At 42.6% G+C, this 14,886-nt stretch overlaps 2 protein-coding genes across 2 annotated transcripts; both read right to left on the bottom strand.

Moving 5' to 3' along the window:
- Window positions 1-520: 520 nt before the first annotated feature.
- On the bottom strand, window positions 521-10,657 carry LOC128217057 (uncharacterized). The gene is made up of 2 exons (XM_052923903.1): window positions 10,255-10,657; window positions 521-2,441 (listed from the first exon to the last, which is right to left on the bottom strand). The coding sequence occupies exons 1-2, from the start codon at window positions 10,587-10,589 to the stop codon at window positions 1,064-1,066; spliced, it is 1,713 nt and encodes a 570-aa protein (XP_052779863.1). The 5' UTR covers window positions 10,590-10,657; the 3' UTR covers window positions 521-1,063.
- Window positions 10,658-11,135: 478 nt separating this feature from the next.
- LOC128216247 (cilia- and flagella-associated protein 251-like) lies at window positions 11,136-12,082 on the bottom strand. Its single transcript, XM_052922817.1, has 2 exons — window positions 11,941-12,082; window positions 11,136-11,497 (listed from the first exon to the last, which is right to left on the bottom strand). The coding sequence occupies exons 1-2, from the start codon at window positions 12,080-12,082 to the stop codon at window positions 11,136-11,138; spliced, it is 504 nt and encodes a 167-aa protein (XP_052778777.1).
- Between the last annotated feature and the right edge of the window lie 2,804 nt (window positions 12,083-14,886).

The raw sequence follows: 14,886 nt of genomic DNA on the forward strand, positions 1-14,886 counted from the left end.
GCTATGGAAATACGGACCCCGTGCATGCAACGTGTAAGCTATGGAAATACGGACCCCGTGCATGCAACGTGTAAGCTATGGAAATACGGACCCCATGTATGCAACGTGTAAGCTGTGAAAATACGGACCCCATGCATGCAACGTGTAAGCTATGGGAAGACGGACCCCGTGCATGCAACGTGTAAGATATGGAAACACGGACCACGTGCATGCAACGTGTAAGCTATGGAAACACGGACCCCGTTCATGCACGTGTACTGGGAGGATATACGGATTGTTAACAGACACTGAACACGTTGGTGCAATATTATTATTTTATAAATGCAGTATTATGTTTAATTCATTTGATAATAATTAATGGCCACGTAGCTATTAATTAAAAATATACTATTTTTTTACTCAAAACGTATCGCATTATGTTTGTTATTTTTTTTTTATCATACTGTCTAATGCGTTCAACATTATTCTGCATTTAATATAAAAACAATATAAAAACAAAATGTTTTTTGAATCCATCTTTATTGTGTGCCTTTAATTGAAAACAAAACCAACTATAATCATGGTATATGTTGTTATTGTTTTTACTTTAAAAAAACTCTGCATAATTAATGCACCTATGTTCATCTAGGTGTCCAGTGAAAATAGTTAACATATAACTGGCTCTCTTGTAGTTGTAGTAAAAGTATTGAAGCTTTTTAAAGGCACATGGCAAAACGGGACGTATCATATATTTTATTTTAACATTAAATAAAGAAGAAATCTATATATATATATATGCGAGTATACATACACACTAACAAAATATTGAATATAAGGGAATAACATTATACAATAAACAGTCATTTAGTTGAATAACATGTGCAAGATAAACATTATAACTATGTAGCTTAAAAGCAAATAAAATACGTCAAATATAAAGATATATGAACGTTTAAGCAAATATGATTCTTGTATTATATACATGTACATTTTCTATCCGTACTTATATTCACGAGAAAGGTTAAAGTAAAAATCAATCAGCTATAATAATTGTATTTTTGTCACTTGTAAATGGATCTATTATTTATCGAACATTAAGGACGAGGAGCGTGTCTTTCACTCCGCCGACAACCAGAGAGGAAGTACGGCTGCTGAAGAACAAAGCTTGAGGGTAGTGCACTCCATCTTGATTCCTTGCCAGTGTGGCCAACTTCGTCTTCCCGTCCTTGTCAACCTGCAGCACTGTGTCGGACTCCCAGCAGCAGACGAACACGTGCCCAGCAGTTGTCGCGTGTACTCCGTGAGGTCCCAACAAGTCAGGATCAGTGAATGTGGCCAGCTTGTTGCCGAGGTTGTCCAGGGTGATAAGTTGATGGTTTGAGTAGTTTGTGATGTAGATAGTCTTCCCGTCGTTACTGATGGCAATTCTCTCCACCGTGCTACCACCGGTCTTATCCTCGTACAGCTTCTTCCCCTGCTGCCCCGTCATCGTATAGACGTTCAGCGCGGTCTTTGATGAAATGTAAAGGTTGTTCCCGTGATAAGCTGCGCCGGAACATTCATGGGAGAAACTTAACTTTCTCGTAGTCACAAGTTTCCCTTTTGTAATGTTAATGAAATGAAGTTCATGTCTATCACCATTGTTAACACAAAGCGCAACCTCAATCCCGCCAATGTGGCACACGTCAAATGGACACTTAGGAACATCACAGTGGTCGACAACCCTGTACCCCTGGTCCAGGAGTTTCACTTTACTGTTGATAAGGTCTGTAATAACAATCTCTCCACCAGGCAGCTCACATATCCCTACAATATAACAACTACATTTGTCTGAACTCATCTTCACGTTGTACTCCTTGTAACCTTCTGTAGCAAATACATGATCTCGGGGGAATAGCGATGAACGTGGTTGTGCACCAAAAACATTCGATACATTTAACTCTCCAAATGTCTTCATCGAAGACAAGTTATCTTCTATTCCATTATGTTTACGAAAAGTTAAATCGTATTTGACAACACTTGACATGTTTTGCAGAATTTCTTTTGCTTGTTTGATTTTTTCTTCACATTTTTTGAAACCAATATATAGGGGTGGTTCGCCTGATGAGTCTTTGCTTTGTATGTCATCTATGATGTTCTTTAATTCATCGTGCATCTGTGTGCAGGATTCCATATCTTTCTTAATGGACATTTCCTGATCAGCTACCAGACGGTCTAATTCTTGAACGGTTGTTTTCTCCATCTTGTCAAGAATGCCGTTGATCATTTTACGAATTGCTTTGATTTCATCAACAATGGCTGTTCGAGTCTTCCTCAATGAGGAACTATTTTTCTTTCTGTCGTTTTTCATATCTTCTATCTGCTTCCTAAGAACAGCAACCTGTTGAGGTAGTTGGCGAAACTCGGGATCTTTGCGGATGTCCCTTGCAACGTCTGGAATGTGCTGTATTGATGAACATAGTCTGCAATGAAAGAAGGAAAACTTGTTTTTCATGAAGACGCTTGTTTATAACATTTTTCTAAAATCACTTCAATTTAGATACTTATATTTCGTCGTCGTTTTCGTCGTCTTGCAAACAGACAGACAGAAAGACAGACAGACAGACAGACAGACAGACAGACAGACAGGCACAAACACAGACAGACAAACAGGCAGACCTACATAAACACATATATAAACACAGAAAAATAGACATACAGACAGACACGCAATCACATAGACAGACAGAAACACAGACAAACGGACACATATACAGACATACGCACAGGCAGGCAGACGGACAGACACACAGACAGTAAAAACCACAGGCAAACACAGACACACGGGCAGACAAAATACAGACAGACGGACAAACATACACACACAGAAACAGACGGACACGCACACAGACATCCACATAGTTCGGCAGACAGACAGGCAGACATACAAACAGACACACTGATATACAGAAATAAAGACACACACAGACAAACAGACCGACACAAAGACAGACCGACACAAAAACAGGTGGACACACAAATAGACATAAACACAGGCAGGCAGTCAGGTAGACAGTAAGAAATACTGACAAACAGACATACAGACAGATAGAAACACAGAAGGACACTCACTCACACACAGCCATACACACAGTTAGGCAGGCAGGCAGACAGACACACAGTTAGGCAGGTAAGCGAGCAGACACAAAGATAAAAGATACACATATATAGAAATACACACAGACAAACACATACAGACAGGCAGACACACCTACAGACAAACAGACAGACACAGGCAAAGACACAAACAAACACACTCACACACACACACAACCTCACACACACGCAAACACACACACACAGACACACACACGCACGCGCATTAACACGCAAACGTGCACGCACACACAAACACACACACACACACTCAGGCAGACAGACAGAGGGAGACACACACACACACACACACACACACACACACACACACAAAAAAAAAAAACATACACAAACACAGACAGACAGATAGACAGACAGAAAGACAGACGGACACATATACAGACATACGCACAGGCAGGCAGTCAGGCAGACAGACGAACAGACACACAGACAGAAACAAACTCAGACAAACACAAACACATAGTCAGACAGAAACATACACAGAAACAGACGGACACGCACACAGACATATACACAGTTAGGCAGGCAAACAGACAGACGGACATACAAACAGACACACTGAAATACAGAAAGAAAGACACAGAGGCAGACCGACGCAAAGATAGACAGGCATACAGAGAGACATAAACACAGGCAGGCAGGCAGACAGACAGAAATACTGACAGACATACAGACAGATAGACACACAGAAAGACACTCACTAACAGACAGCCATACACACAGACAGGCAGAGAGACACACATTAAGGCGGGTAATAGAGCAGACACAATTATATAAGATACACATATAGAAATACACACAGACAGGCACACAGACAGACCGACACATATATAGACAGACACACAGACAGACGGACGCACAGACAGAGATACCCACAGGCAGTAAAGCAGGCAGGCAGGCACCGCGCACACACAAATACTCACATACACATAGAAAGAAACAGACAATCACAGATACACAGACAGACAGAATCACAGTAAAACGTACAAACAGATAGACATAAACACAGGCAGGCAGACAGGCAGGAAGGAAGAGAGATTGAAATAAAAACAGACACCGTGATATACAGAAAGAAAGACTAACATACAAACACAGACAAACATACACACAGACAGACCGACACAAAGACAGACGGACACACAGATAGACATAAACACAGGCAGCCAGGCAGACAGACAGACATACTGACAGACAAACAAAACAGGCACACACACATACAGAAAGACACACAGACAGACACTCACCCACTCACGCACAGACAGACATACACACAGTTAGGCAGGCAGGCAGACAGACACACAGATACACATATATAAAGACACACAGACAAACACAGGCATACACACAGACAGACAGACCCATAGACAGACAGACACACAGACAGACGGACACACAGACAGACATACACACAGGCATGCAGGCAGGCAGACAGTCACGCACACACACGCACGCACGCACGCACGCACGCACGCACACGCACACACACACACACACACAAAGAAACACAGACAAACATTTACTCAGGCAGGGTGGCAGGCAGACATACTTTCAGACAGACAAGCACAAAAAAAGAAAGTCACACATGCCAAGAAATACCACTTTTCATTTCTAAACAAGAGTTAACTTCAGCTACACATTAATCCCTAATTGACCGAGAATCTTAGGTCAAATTCTCATGATATCATGTTTTGGGAATTGCTGTTGTTTGGGTCAAGATTTGGTAGAATGTATTAAATTTGGCAATAAAAACATGAAGAAGTATTCAGTGTTTTACATAATTATTGACAAGTTAAACTTATTACAAACTTATATATATATATAATTTGTTGTTTTATAATGAGTAACATGAACTGCTAACAACCGTTTTATTTGGAATGTAAATGTTACCTATATTGCAATATTATACCTTACATAAATGTGTCTCTTCTTTGTGTATATAAAGTTGATCGGTCCTTATAACAATGTATTTTAATAAAAAAAAAGTTTTTATGACGTCAGCGGTCCATATCATGTTTTTGGCCGATCCGGACCTCGCCAAAAAATAATATGGACCGCTGACGTCATACAATATGGACCGCTGACGTCATAAAACTGGTGAGTGCTGCTTGTAATTTTCTCAAGGGCATTTTTTCGCAAGTAAACATTATTAGATTTGTTCAATAAAACACAAAAAAGGTACTTTAAAAATTTTAAGTGGTAAAAAAGTGTTCGGTTTAATATAAGAAATAAAACACACCGCCTCGGTCCATAAACACCTTCTGGGGCTGACTGGCCGGTCCTTATAATGTCATATGACCCTCAGTGGGGTGTAATATTTCTTAATTATATATGAATCTTGTTGTTTCATAGGTCGAATTGTATTAAGGGGAATGCTTTACTAAGCGTATAGATGTTGATTTTACAATGGCAGATTTCGCATTTTATGAAAAAAAAAATGCTCTTTTATTTATTCATTTTAAAAGCTTTGTTTTTCAGTTCAGTCGAACCCCGTTGGCTCGAACTCCTAGGGACCGGCGAAAATACCTCGAGTCTCGGGAAATTCGAACCAAGCGGTAGTGTTTATCTCCAGTATAATAAAACAAGCCCATAACATCCAGTTCGGGCCAAGGAGGAATTCGAGCCAAACGAATTCGAGTCAACGGGGTTCGACTGTATACGTAAACACAATGGAAAATTCAATCGAAACTTGTTGAAAATACATCATATGTGAGACTGAACCTCCGAATGTAACATTTACTTGAACTATGTTTACATCATCATGAACACATTCTGGGGCATTGCAAATTCATTTTCTTAAAAAAAGATTTGTTTTGCAAATGATTCAATCAAGAAAATTGCTTTGTTTTGTGTGCATCTTGCATTGTCTTCATACCGTGACGAATGTAAAAACTTACTCCCCCCATCCTCCCCTACACCTCCCCCAAACAAATAATAAAGTGATTCCCCACGATCTTGTCTGTAAAAATGTATACAACCCCGAACAGAACCGACTATGTTCTATTGAAGTTTAAATAAATATATAAGGTCAACATGTTTGGTCATTTAAAACTGTGCCCTCAAATCTTAGTAATAATGCTGGTAATGCTGCGGCTTTTGCTGTTAATACTTCCACTACTGCTACTGCTACTGCCACTGTCACCGCCAGCACCACAATACCTCCTCCTCCACCACCACCACAACCAGTACCACCACCGATAAAGTGATGTTGCATCCCCTGAAACAACTGTCGCTGCTGCTGATACTGTTGTTGTTGTTGTTGTTGCCCCTTCAACAGCACCAGCTACTTCTACAACTACAAACTATCCAATACCTAATACTACTGATGCTAATCTCGCGATAATTAACTATATGCAGTTGTGGACGAAGGGACTACGTTTTTGTCTCAATGCAAGACCCTTCATTTATGTATTTATAATGAAGGTTCGAAGAAAAAAAACATTATTTCCGCAGATTTTTACATTCAAAGAAAAACGTCCCCCCGAATCATTTTTCTTCGTGTACAGGAGTCAAAATATAAGTTTAAACATATTTATTTTATATATATATTATTTATTCATATACAACGATTGTGTAAAAAAAAATGTTATTTCAACATTTTATTATTTACTCTCGTTGACACGATTTCACGCGAGAGTGGGGTCTTGTGTTGTGGTGGGAACCGGAGAACCCGGAGAAAACCCACATGTCCGGTTTTGTGACCACGAACCAAATTCACATGCGACCAAGCCGGGAATCAAGCCCGGGTCGCCTAGGTGAGAAGCGAGTGCGCTAACCACTGCGCTAACCGGACAACTAACCCGGTAGTCGATAAAGTTTTGCACCAGTCAATTGTAACCACGCCCCCCCCCCCCCCCACAAGGTCCGGCGAATAGCGGGGACTTTCGGTCCAGCCAACTACGGGTAAAATCCCCGCCCTGCGGGGATATACTGCTGGTAAAATCCCCGACAAATGCCCTCGACCCCAGTGACTCTAGGTAAGGGCTATCCCCGGCCCGGCCCGGACCGGGGGGGGGGGGGGTCGCGTGGTACAACTGATTGGTGCATTTGGCTCGTAAAGAATTATGACTGGGTCGTGATTTGGGTTAAAATACATCCTTACGGAGGCCAAATCCTAATAGTCCCTTAAACAACAATACCGTAATCAAGTTGTTAAATTAATCGACACAATCAAAGCTAAAGACGCTACTAGTATTAATACATTTCGATGTTGCGAGTTCAAGAAATATAATAATTAATTAGTTACACTTGTACTTGATGTTTTCAATCTTTAAACATAACTCAATGGTGTGGTTTAGAGAGTTAAATACTTTTGCCCAGGAGATTATTAACACTATCAAAGATTTAATTCTTAGCTTAGTTATAGTTCAGAAAATCATGTCTATATTCAGTAAAAAACTATTGTTGAACTATTTGTTAGTTTTGAAAAGTATCAAAATATACAAATTGAGATGAAGCGTTAAACCAAAGAAACATAGACTTTTCCAAAAACTGACCAAAATAAGAACTCCCATGCAATTAATGCTGGACATAATGGCCATTAAATTTCAATGATTTAGCTGTTGTTTGCAATTTACTAATAAAATTTGACTGGGGAATCGCAAAACCACTGACTGGAATATTCTGTATACACACAGACAAACCCAGACAGACAGACACAAACACACGCACGCACGCACGCACGCACGCACGCACGCACGCACACACACACACACACACACACAAATACACACAGACAGACACACACACTGACAGACACGCTCACTGACAGACAGACACACAGACAGACACGCACGCACGCACGCACGCACGCACGCACGCACGCACGCACGCACGCACGCACGCAGACACAAACGCGCACACACAGACAGACACACAAACAGACACACACATAGTCAAACACACACAGACAGACACACCCAGACACGCACGCACGCACTCACACACTAACACACACAGAAACACACACACACGCACGCACGCACGTGCAATACACACACAGACACACACAGACAGAAGGACACACAGTCAGACATACACACAGACAGACAGACATACATACAGACATATATTCATAAAGACACACAAACAGACAGAAAGACAGACCGAGAGACACACAGACAAACACACAGACAAATACACAGACAGACAAACAGACAGACCGAGACACAGACAGAGAGACACACAGACAAACACACAGACAAACACACCGGCAAAGAGACAGACAGAAAGACAGACGGACAGACGGCCATACAGACAGCCATATAGAATGCCATACAGACAGCGATACAGACAGACAGACAGACACAATGAAATATGGCATATTAAAAGTAAAAAAACACAATAAAGACAAGTAAAGACAAATAAAAGCATAGCATATGTTTAAAAAATACCAGATGATTAATATCTATATTGAAAGGTAAATGGTACATGTATAGGAATGTTGGGAGGCTAATAGCATAAATTACTGTATAGTCTAAGTCTTGGTATTTATAATAACATTTCATAGAAGAAAGGCTTGGTTTTAAAAAATAACTTAGATTTCTTGTTATGACGATGTTTTGCGAATTCATTCATTTAACGTCATACAGTTTGTTTTCAGTATTCTATAAGTCGCAGAGAGTTTATATTCAGTATACCATAAGTCGCATACAGTATAAATTCAGTATACCATAAGTCGCATTGAGCTTATATTCAGTATACCATAAGTCGCATAGAGTTTAAATTCAGTATACCATAAGTCGCATAGAGTTTAAATTCAGTATACCATAAGTCGCATAGAGTTTATATTCAGTACCCTAATCGCCAAACAACAGTGGCAGTATGTGTAGTAAGGCTCATAACTCTTAGAATGTGTCGAGTTATGTCCCTTGACTATCTGAGAAATAATGAAGAGCATTAGAACCATTCGGAACTCCTCGGCCATTTTCCATCGAAAACAACCTCGGATGTATGTCGGTACATCAGTAGAGGTAGATCGTAAAAATTAATAATAGTAAAAATGAATCGTTGTGTTTAGCGTGTATTTTGAATCATTAAGTCTTTTTAATTGATTGTCAGTGTAGCGTATTATTGTAAAGACACTTAAGATTCCCAACAGTAAAGTCATTAAGTATAACTGCTGAATTGAAAATGCTACGCGATCTACTTGCAAATTACTTTAATGTGAAGAATTCTGTCATTGTAATCATCCATATACATCCGAGATTGTTTTTGATGGTAAATGGCCGAGGAGTTCCGAATGCGTTGGAATTTAATTATTACGCATTATTATGTTATTTACAGTGTCATTTTATGTACGTGCACGACATATTCATCTAGTCAAACCGCACAGCTAGAAATTTTGCCCAAATTATCGTGAGTTAATAGAGAGTACTTTTAATAAAGTGTTTCTCAATATTTCTCCATTTGAATAAAGGTCTCATAATATAAGATCTGACACGAATAACGAGTCTATATATGTATACAGGGGCGTATCCAGGATTCGACGTTAGGTGGGGCGCTACTACTAAAAAGTAAACATGGAGGATTTCAGTGGGGGTTAGTTCGACACCCTCCCTCCCCGATCTGCAAGTGATATATAATGAACGAGTAAAAACAAATATGTTATAGTTATGCACCAGTCATTTGTAACCACGCCCCCCCCCCAGGTCCGGGGAATAGCGGGGACTTTGACTTTCGGTCCAGCCAAGCCCGGGCAAAGTTTCCGCCCTCCGGGGACAATCTGCTGGTAAATCCCCCGCCAAATGCCCCCGCACCCAAGGGACCATAGATAAGGCCATTTTCCCGCTAAATTTGGCGTGAAGACAAAACCACCGCAGTCACCCGGCACTGCGGGGCCACCTAGAAAGTAAAAACACGGCCCCCTCCCCGGTTATCCCCGGTATACCCTCGAACCTGGGGGAGGGGGGGGCGTGGTTACAATTGACTGGTGCATTAGCAAGGCTTTGTTGAGAGTGTTGACGGGTAAAAATTTAGCACAATCTAATAATACACATATGTAAAATACAATTTTGTTGTGATTGAATAAACCGGAGACAATGTTTAGCATGCTTAAACTATTTCGATCAGTTTAAATACTGTGATTGTGTTATTTTAACTTAAACCGTCTTTGAAACATACCTATGATCCACGGCAACGCACACATGGCAACACAGCTGGTCATGGTCACCACAGACCAGCTTGAGCGCCTCCCCGGGATGCTTCTCGCATCTCTCAAGGACGTCCACCATCCCTGGTGCTGCTGCCCATTTCTTCACGTCCTTCCGGTCGAGTACAGTGTGTCTCTTGTATAAGCCATTATGTTTTGTAACACAATTATCGCAGTAATATTTCGTACACAGATTACAGAAGTGTTGAGCTTCCGTGTTCAGTCCATCTTCTTCACAAGCCGAACAGGCGAAATCATGGATGAAATCACAGCCCCTCTGAATGGAGGATTCAAACTTTGACGCCATAGTCCTGCCACATATAGGGTTAACTATTATAGATGTCCTCTCTCTGGCCTTCACTACCAACCAGGAAGTTAAACAAACAGCTTATCTCTCGCCTACGTAATAGGTCACGTGACTGGTTTTTATTGATTGACTTCTTAAACGCATATTTGTATTGAGTATGTTTAAGTTTCGATATGATTGAGTAACATTTGTTGATATACATAAATACTTTATAAATGGCGCAGCAATCAAACAGTTACATCATAGAACTGAACAGCGTCAACGATGTACGACAGTTTAACCTCTAGTTTATTTCTATTTTTTAGCGAGAATTAATATGCAATTTAAGTTAAGTAGTATTTTTGGTAATAAGCTGTTGCATTTATGAGATACCTCCATTCAAGGTATATCCTACTCACATTTATTAGAATTAAGTATAAGCCTCCCCCCGCGCAATAATGCATATGATACAGAAAATGAAAGTGTTTTCTACTATTTAGATAAAGCATTATAAAAGGCATTTTTCTGGCCCTCCACTTGTCTCTTACCCCCCCCCCCAACCCACCATCACACACGGCAAATTCCCCATACAGTATTGTACGAACACAAACATCCTCGACCCCAGTCTTCCATACAATATAGCTCCCATCCCCTTCTCCCCTTCTTTTCCCTTCTCTTCTCTCCCCTCCTCTCATCCCCCCCTTCCTCTCCCCTCCGCTCCCCTCCGCTCCTCTCCTCCCCTCCTCTCCCCTCCCCTCCCATCATCTCCTCTCCTCTCATCTCCTCTCCTCTCCTGTCCTCTCCTCGCCCCTCCCCTCCTCTCCTCTCCTCTCCTCGCCTCTCCCCTCCTCTCCTCTCATCCACTCCCCTACCGTCTTCCCCTGTTTTCTCCTCTCCCCCTCTCCCCTCCTCTCCTCCCCTCCCCTCCCCTTCCCTCCCCTCCTATCCTCTCACTTCCTCTTCTCGCCTCCCACCTCTTGTCTCCTCCCCCCCCTACCCTTTCCCCTTCCCTCATCTCCTCTCCCCTCCTATCCTCCACTCCACCCCCACCCTCCTAACCGGTCCCCTCCTCTCCCCCTCCAGTCTTTACCTCCCCTCCCCTCCTCCCTTCTACTCCCCCCTCCCTTCCTCTCCTCCCCTCCCCTTAAATTCTTCTTCTCCCCTCCCCTCCCTCCTCTCCCCTCCTCTCCTCTACTCTCCCCTCCTCTGATCTCCCTACTCTTTCCACCTCTCCCCTCCCCTCCCCTCCCCTCCCCTCCCCTCCCCTCCCCTCCCCTCCCCTCCCCTCCTCTCCTCTCCTCTCCTCTCCCCTCCCCTCCCCTCCCCTCCCCTCCCCTCCTCCCCGGTCCCCTCCTCTCCCCTCCTCTCCTACCTCCCTCCTCTCCCTTCCTCTCCTTCCCTCCCCTCCCTTCCTCTTCTCCGCTCCCTTCCCCTCTCCTCCCCTCCTCTCGCTCCTCTACCCTCCTATCCTCCCCGCCCCTTCTCTGCTCTCCCCTCCTCTTCTCTCTTCTCATCTTTCCACCTCTCCCTATCTTTCCCCTTCATCTCCCTACCTCTGCCCTCATCTCTTTCCCTCCTCTCCACTCCCCACCTTTCCCCACCTCTCATCTCCTATCCATACCTCTCCCCTCCTCTCCCCTTCTCTCTTCCCCTCCTCTTCCCACCTCTCCTCTCCTGTCTCTCCTCTCCTCTCCTGCCTTCCCCACCCCTCCTCATCCCACCTCTGCCCACCTCTCCTCTCCTCTCCTCTCCTCTCCCCTCCCCTCCCCTCCCCTCCCCTCCCCTCCCCTCCGCTCCTCTCCTCTCCTCTCCTCTCCTCTCCTCTCCTCTACTCTCCTCTCCTCTCCTCTCCTCTACTCTCCTCTCCTCTCCTCTCCTCTCCTCTCCTCTCCTCTCCTCTCCTCTCCTCTCCTCTCCTCTCCTCTCCTCTCCTCTCCTCTCATCTCCTCTCCTCTCCTCTCCTCTCCTCTCCTCTCCTCTACTCTCCTCTCCTCTCCTCTCCCCTCCCTCCCCTCCCCTCCCCCCTCCCCTCCCCTCCCCTTCCCTCTCCTCCCCTCCCCTCCCCCTACCTTCCTCCCCGGTCCCCTCCTCTCCCCTCCTCTCCTACCTCCCTCCTCCCTCTCCCTTCCTCTCCTTCCCTCCTCTCCCTTCCTCTTCTCCGCTCCCTTCCCCTCTCCTCCCCTCTTCTCGCTCCTCTACCCTCCTATCCTCCACGCCCCTTCTCTGCTCTCCCCTCCTCTTCTCTCATCTCCTCTTTCCACCTCTCCCTATCTCTCCCCTTCGTCTCCCTACCTCTTCCCTCCTCTCTTCCCCTCCTCTCCTTACCCCACCTTTCCCCACCTCTCATCTCCTCTCCATAGCTCCCCCCTCCTCTCCCCTTCTCTCTTCCTCTCCTCTTCCCACCTCTCCTCTCCTGTCTCTCCTCTCCTCTCCTGCCTTCCCCACCCCTCCTCATCCCACCTCTCCTCTCCTCTCCTCGCCTCCCGTCTCCTCGCCACCCCTCCTAACATCTCCCCACCTCTGCCCACCTCTCCTCTCCTCTCCTCGCCTCCTGTCTCCTCGCCTCCACTCGCCTCCCGTCTCCTCGCCTCCCCCCTAACATCTCCTGTCCTCTACCCACCTCTCCCCACCCCTCCCCTACTCTCCGAATCCCCTCCTTTGAGTACCAATACATTGTCGGCAAATGGCAATTATAATTGTATATATATTGTATGGGTAGTTTGGAACGCTCATGTACAAAGATCATAATCTTCTTATCTATGGCTATTTTGAATTTTGCGTGCTCAATATATTAATTATTGCAATAAGTTATTTGTCTAATTTTTAATAAAAATAGTGGGATCATTGATAATAACTTAAATATAAAGGACGCATAATACTTTGTTCGGAGCGCTTTGATCTGATGTCAAATTGGGTAAAACTGCAAAAAAAGTTTTATTCGTGTTTAGTATTGCTTACATTTTCTGACATTGGTGGAATTCATAGATGAATACATAATCATTAAAAAAAACAATCATTAATATGTTAGCATTTGGTTTGAAAATAGATTGAAAAAAAATCAAAAAAATAAAATCAAATTATCTATTTACAATTTCTTATCAAAAGGCAATACACGCGCAATAATATTTAGAACCAAAATAGCGCTGGGTTTATGGTTATCAGGGTACGCTGCATCCATTAGTAAATTTACTTGTGCATTGAATAATTTAATGTATTTATTAGGGCTGTAACGATTCATCGGTGCATCGTGAAATCGCGATTCGGTACCCGACGATACTGTATCGTATCGCATTGTAAAAATCGTGTGTATCGCGTATCGTTAGATTCGTTACCTCGACTTAAGATTTGTATGCTTAAAACACTTTCTAAACATCTTTGCACGATCAATTTGTTAACTTTCACTTTTTACTGTCGAAACAGCGAAAGCCACTTCGGCCGCATTTTCGCAAACAGCAGGTAGAGCTAGCAAAGAACGTTATATCTACCTTATCTACACCGTGTTTGTTTTTTAAACTAAAATGAAAAATGAAAATAAAATTATTGAAAAAATTGCAATTTAATTTTCTTTTTTAAATTTGATTTACAAAAGGTATTGAAAAAAACTGGAATCTGCGAGCTAGCTATTTGCGAAAATGCGGCTGAAGTGGCTTTCGCTGTTTTGACATTTTCAGTCGTCTGCAAAGTCAAGAATGGCGGAAGGAAATACTACCGGTAATAAAGAGAACAAAAGACAAATAAATAATAGTCATTTAGCAACAATAATAGGCTCAACAATTAACTTGAACAATTTTCATTTAATATGATCAACAATTTGAAAATAGCAATCATTAACAAATAATATTCATTTAATAATATACCAAACAATTTGCAAAATAATAAAAACATTAAAAATGCAGTTTTGGTAAGGATTTACAAAATAGGCAAACATTAAAGTCCTACATAAAAAGTTATATATATATATCGATATAAGCGTATCGTGATATATCGTGAATCGCGTACTCCGTATCGTTATACATATCGTATCGTGAGTTGAGTAACGATACACAGTCCTAGTATTTATTACCAAACGGACATTTACCTAAAAGTGAAGAACCATTATCAACATTATGCTACCGTATTCACTGACTTTGGTATTCTAAGGTAAATACAATATCAAATCATACAATCAACAGAGCAGCATCACCAGCAACAGCAGCAGCGACACAAAATATCTTTATAGCAAATTTAATGACAATAACCCGGTAATGGTGAGAAGGGCTGTACAAAAAAGGTAAATGCAATTTTCACGGTTTGGAATAATTCAGAACTAACAAGAACG

This window comes from Mya arenaria, chromosome 14, assembly GCF_026914265.1.
Source record: "Mya arenaria isolate MELC-2E11 chromosome 14, ASM2691426v1".
NCBI lineage: Eukaryota > Metazoa > Mollusca > Bivalvia > Myida > Myidae > Mya > Mya arenaria.

Coding starts and splice junctions, on each gene's coding strand:
- LOC128217057 (XM_052923903.1), bottom strand. CDS start 10,589: ATGGCGTCAAAGTTTGAATCCTCCATTCAGAGGGGCTGTGATTTCATC. Junction 2,442..10,254: donor TGCGTTGCCGTGGATCATAG/GTATGTTTCAAA, acceptor CTTTCATTGCAG/ACTATGTTCATCAATACAGC.
- LOC128216247 (XM_052922817.1), bottom strand. CDS start 12,082: ATGAGAAGAGAGAAGAGGAGGGGAGAGCAGAGAAGGGGCGGGGAGGAT. Junction 11,498..11,940: donor GAGGAAGGGAGAGGAGGGAG/GTAGGAGAGGAG, acceptor AGGGGAGGGAAG/GGGAGGGGAGGGGAGGAGAG.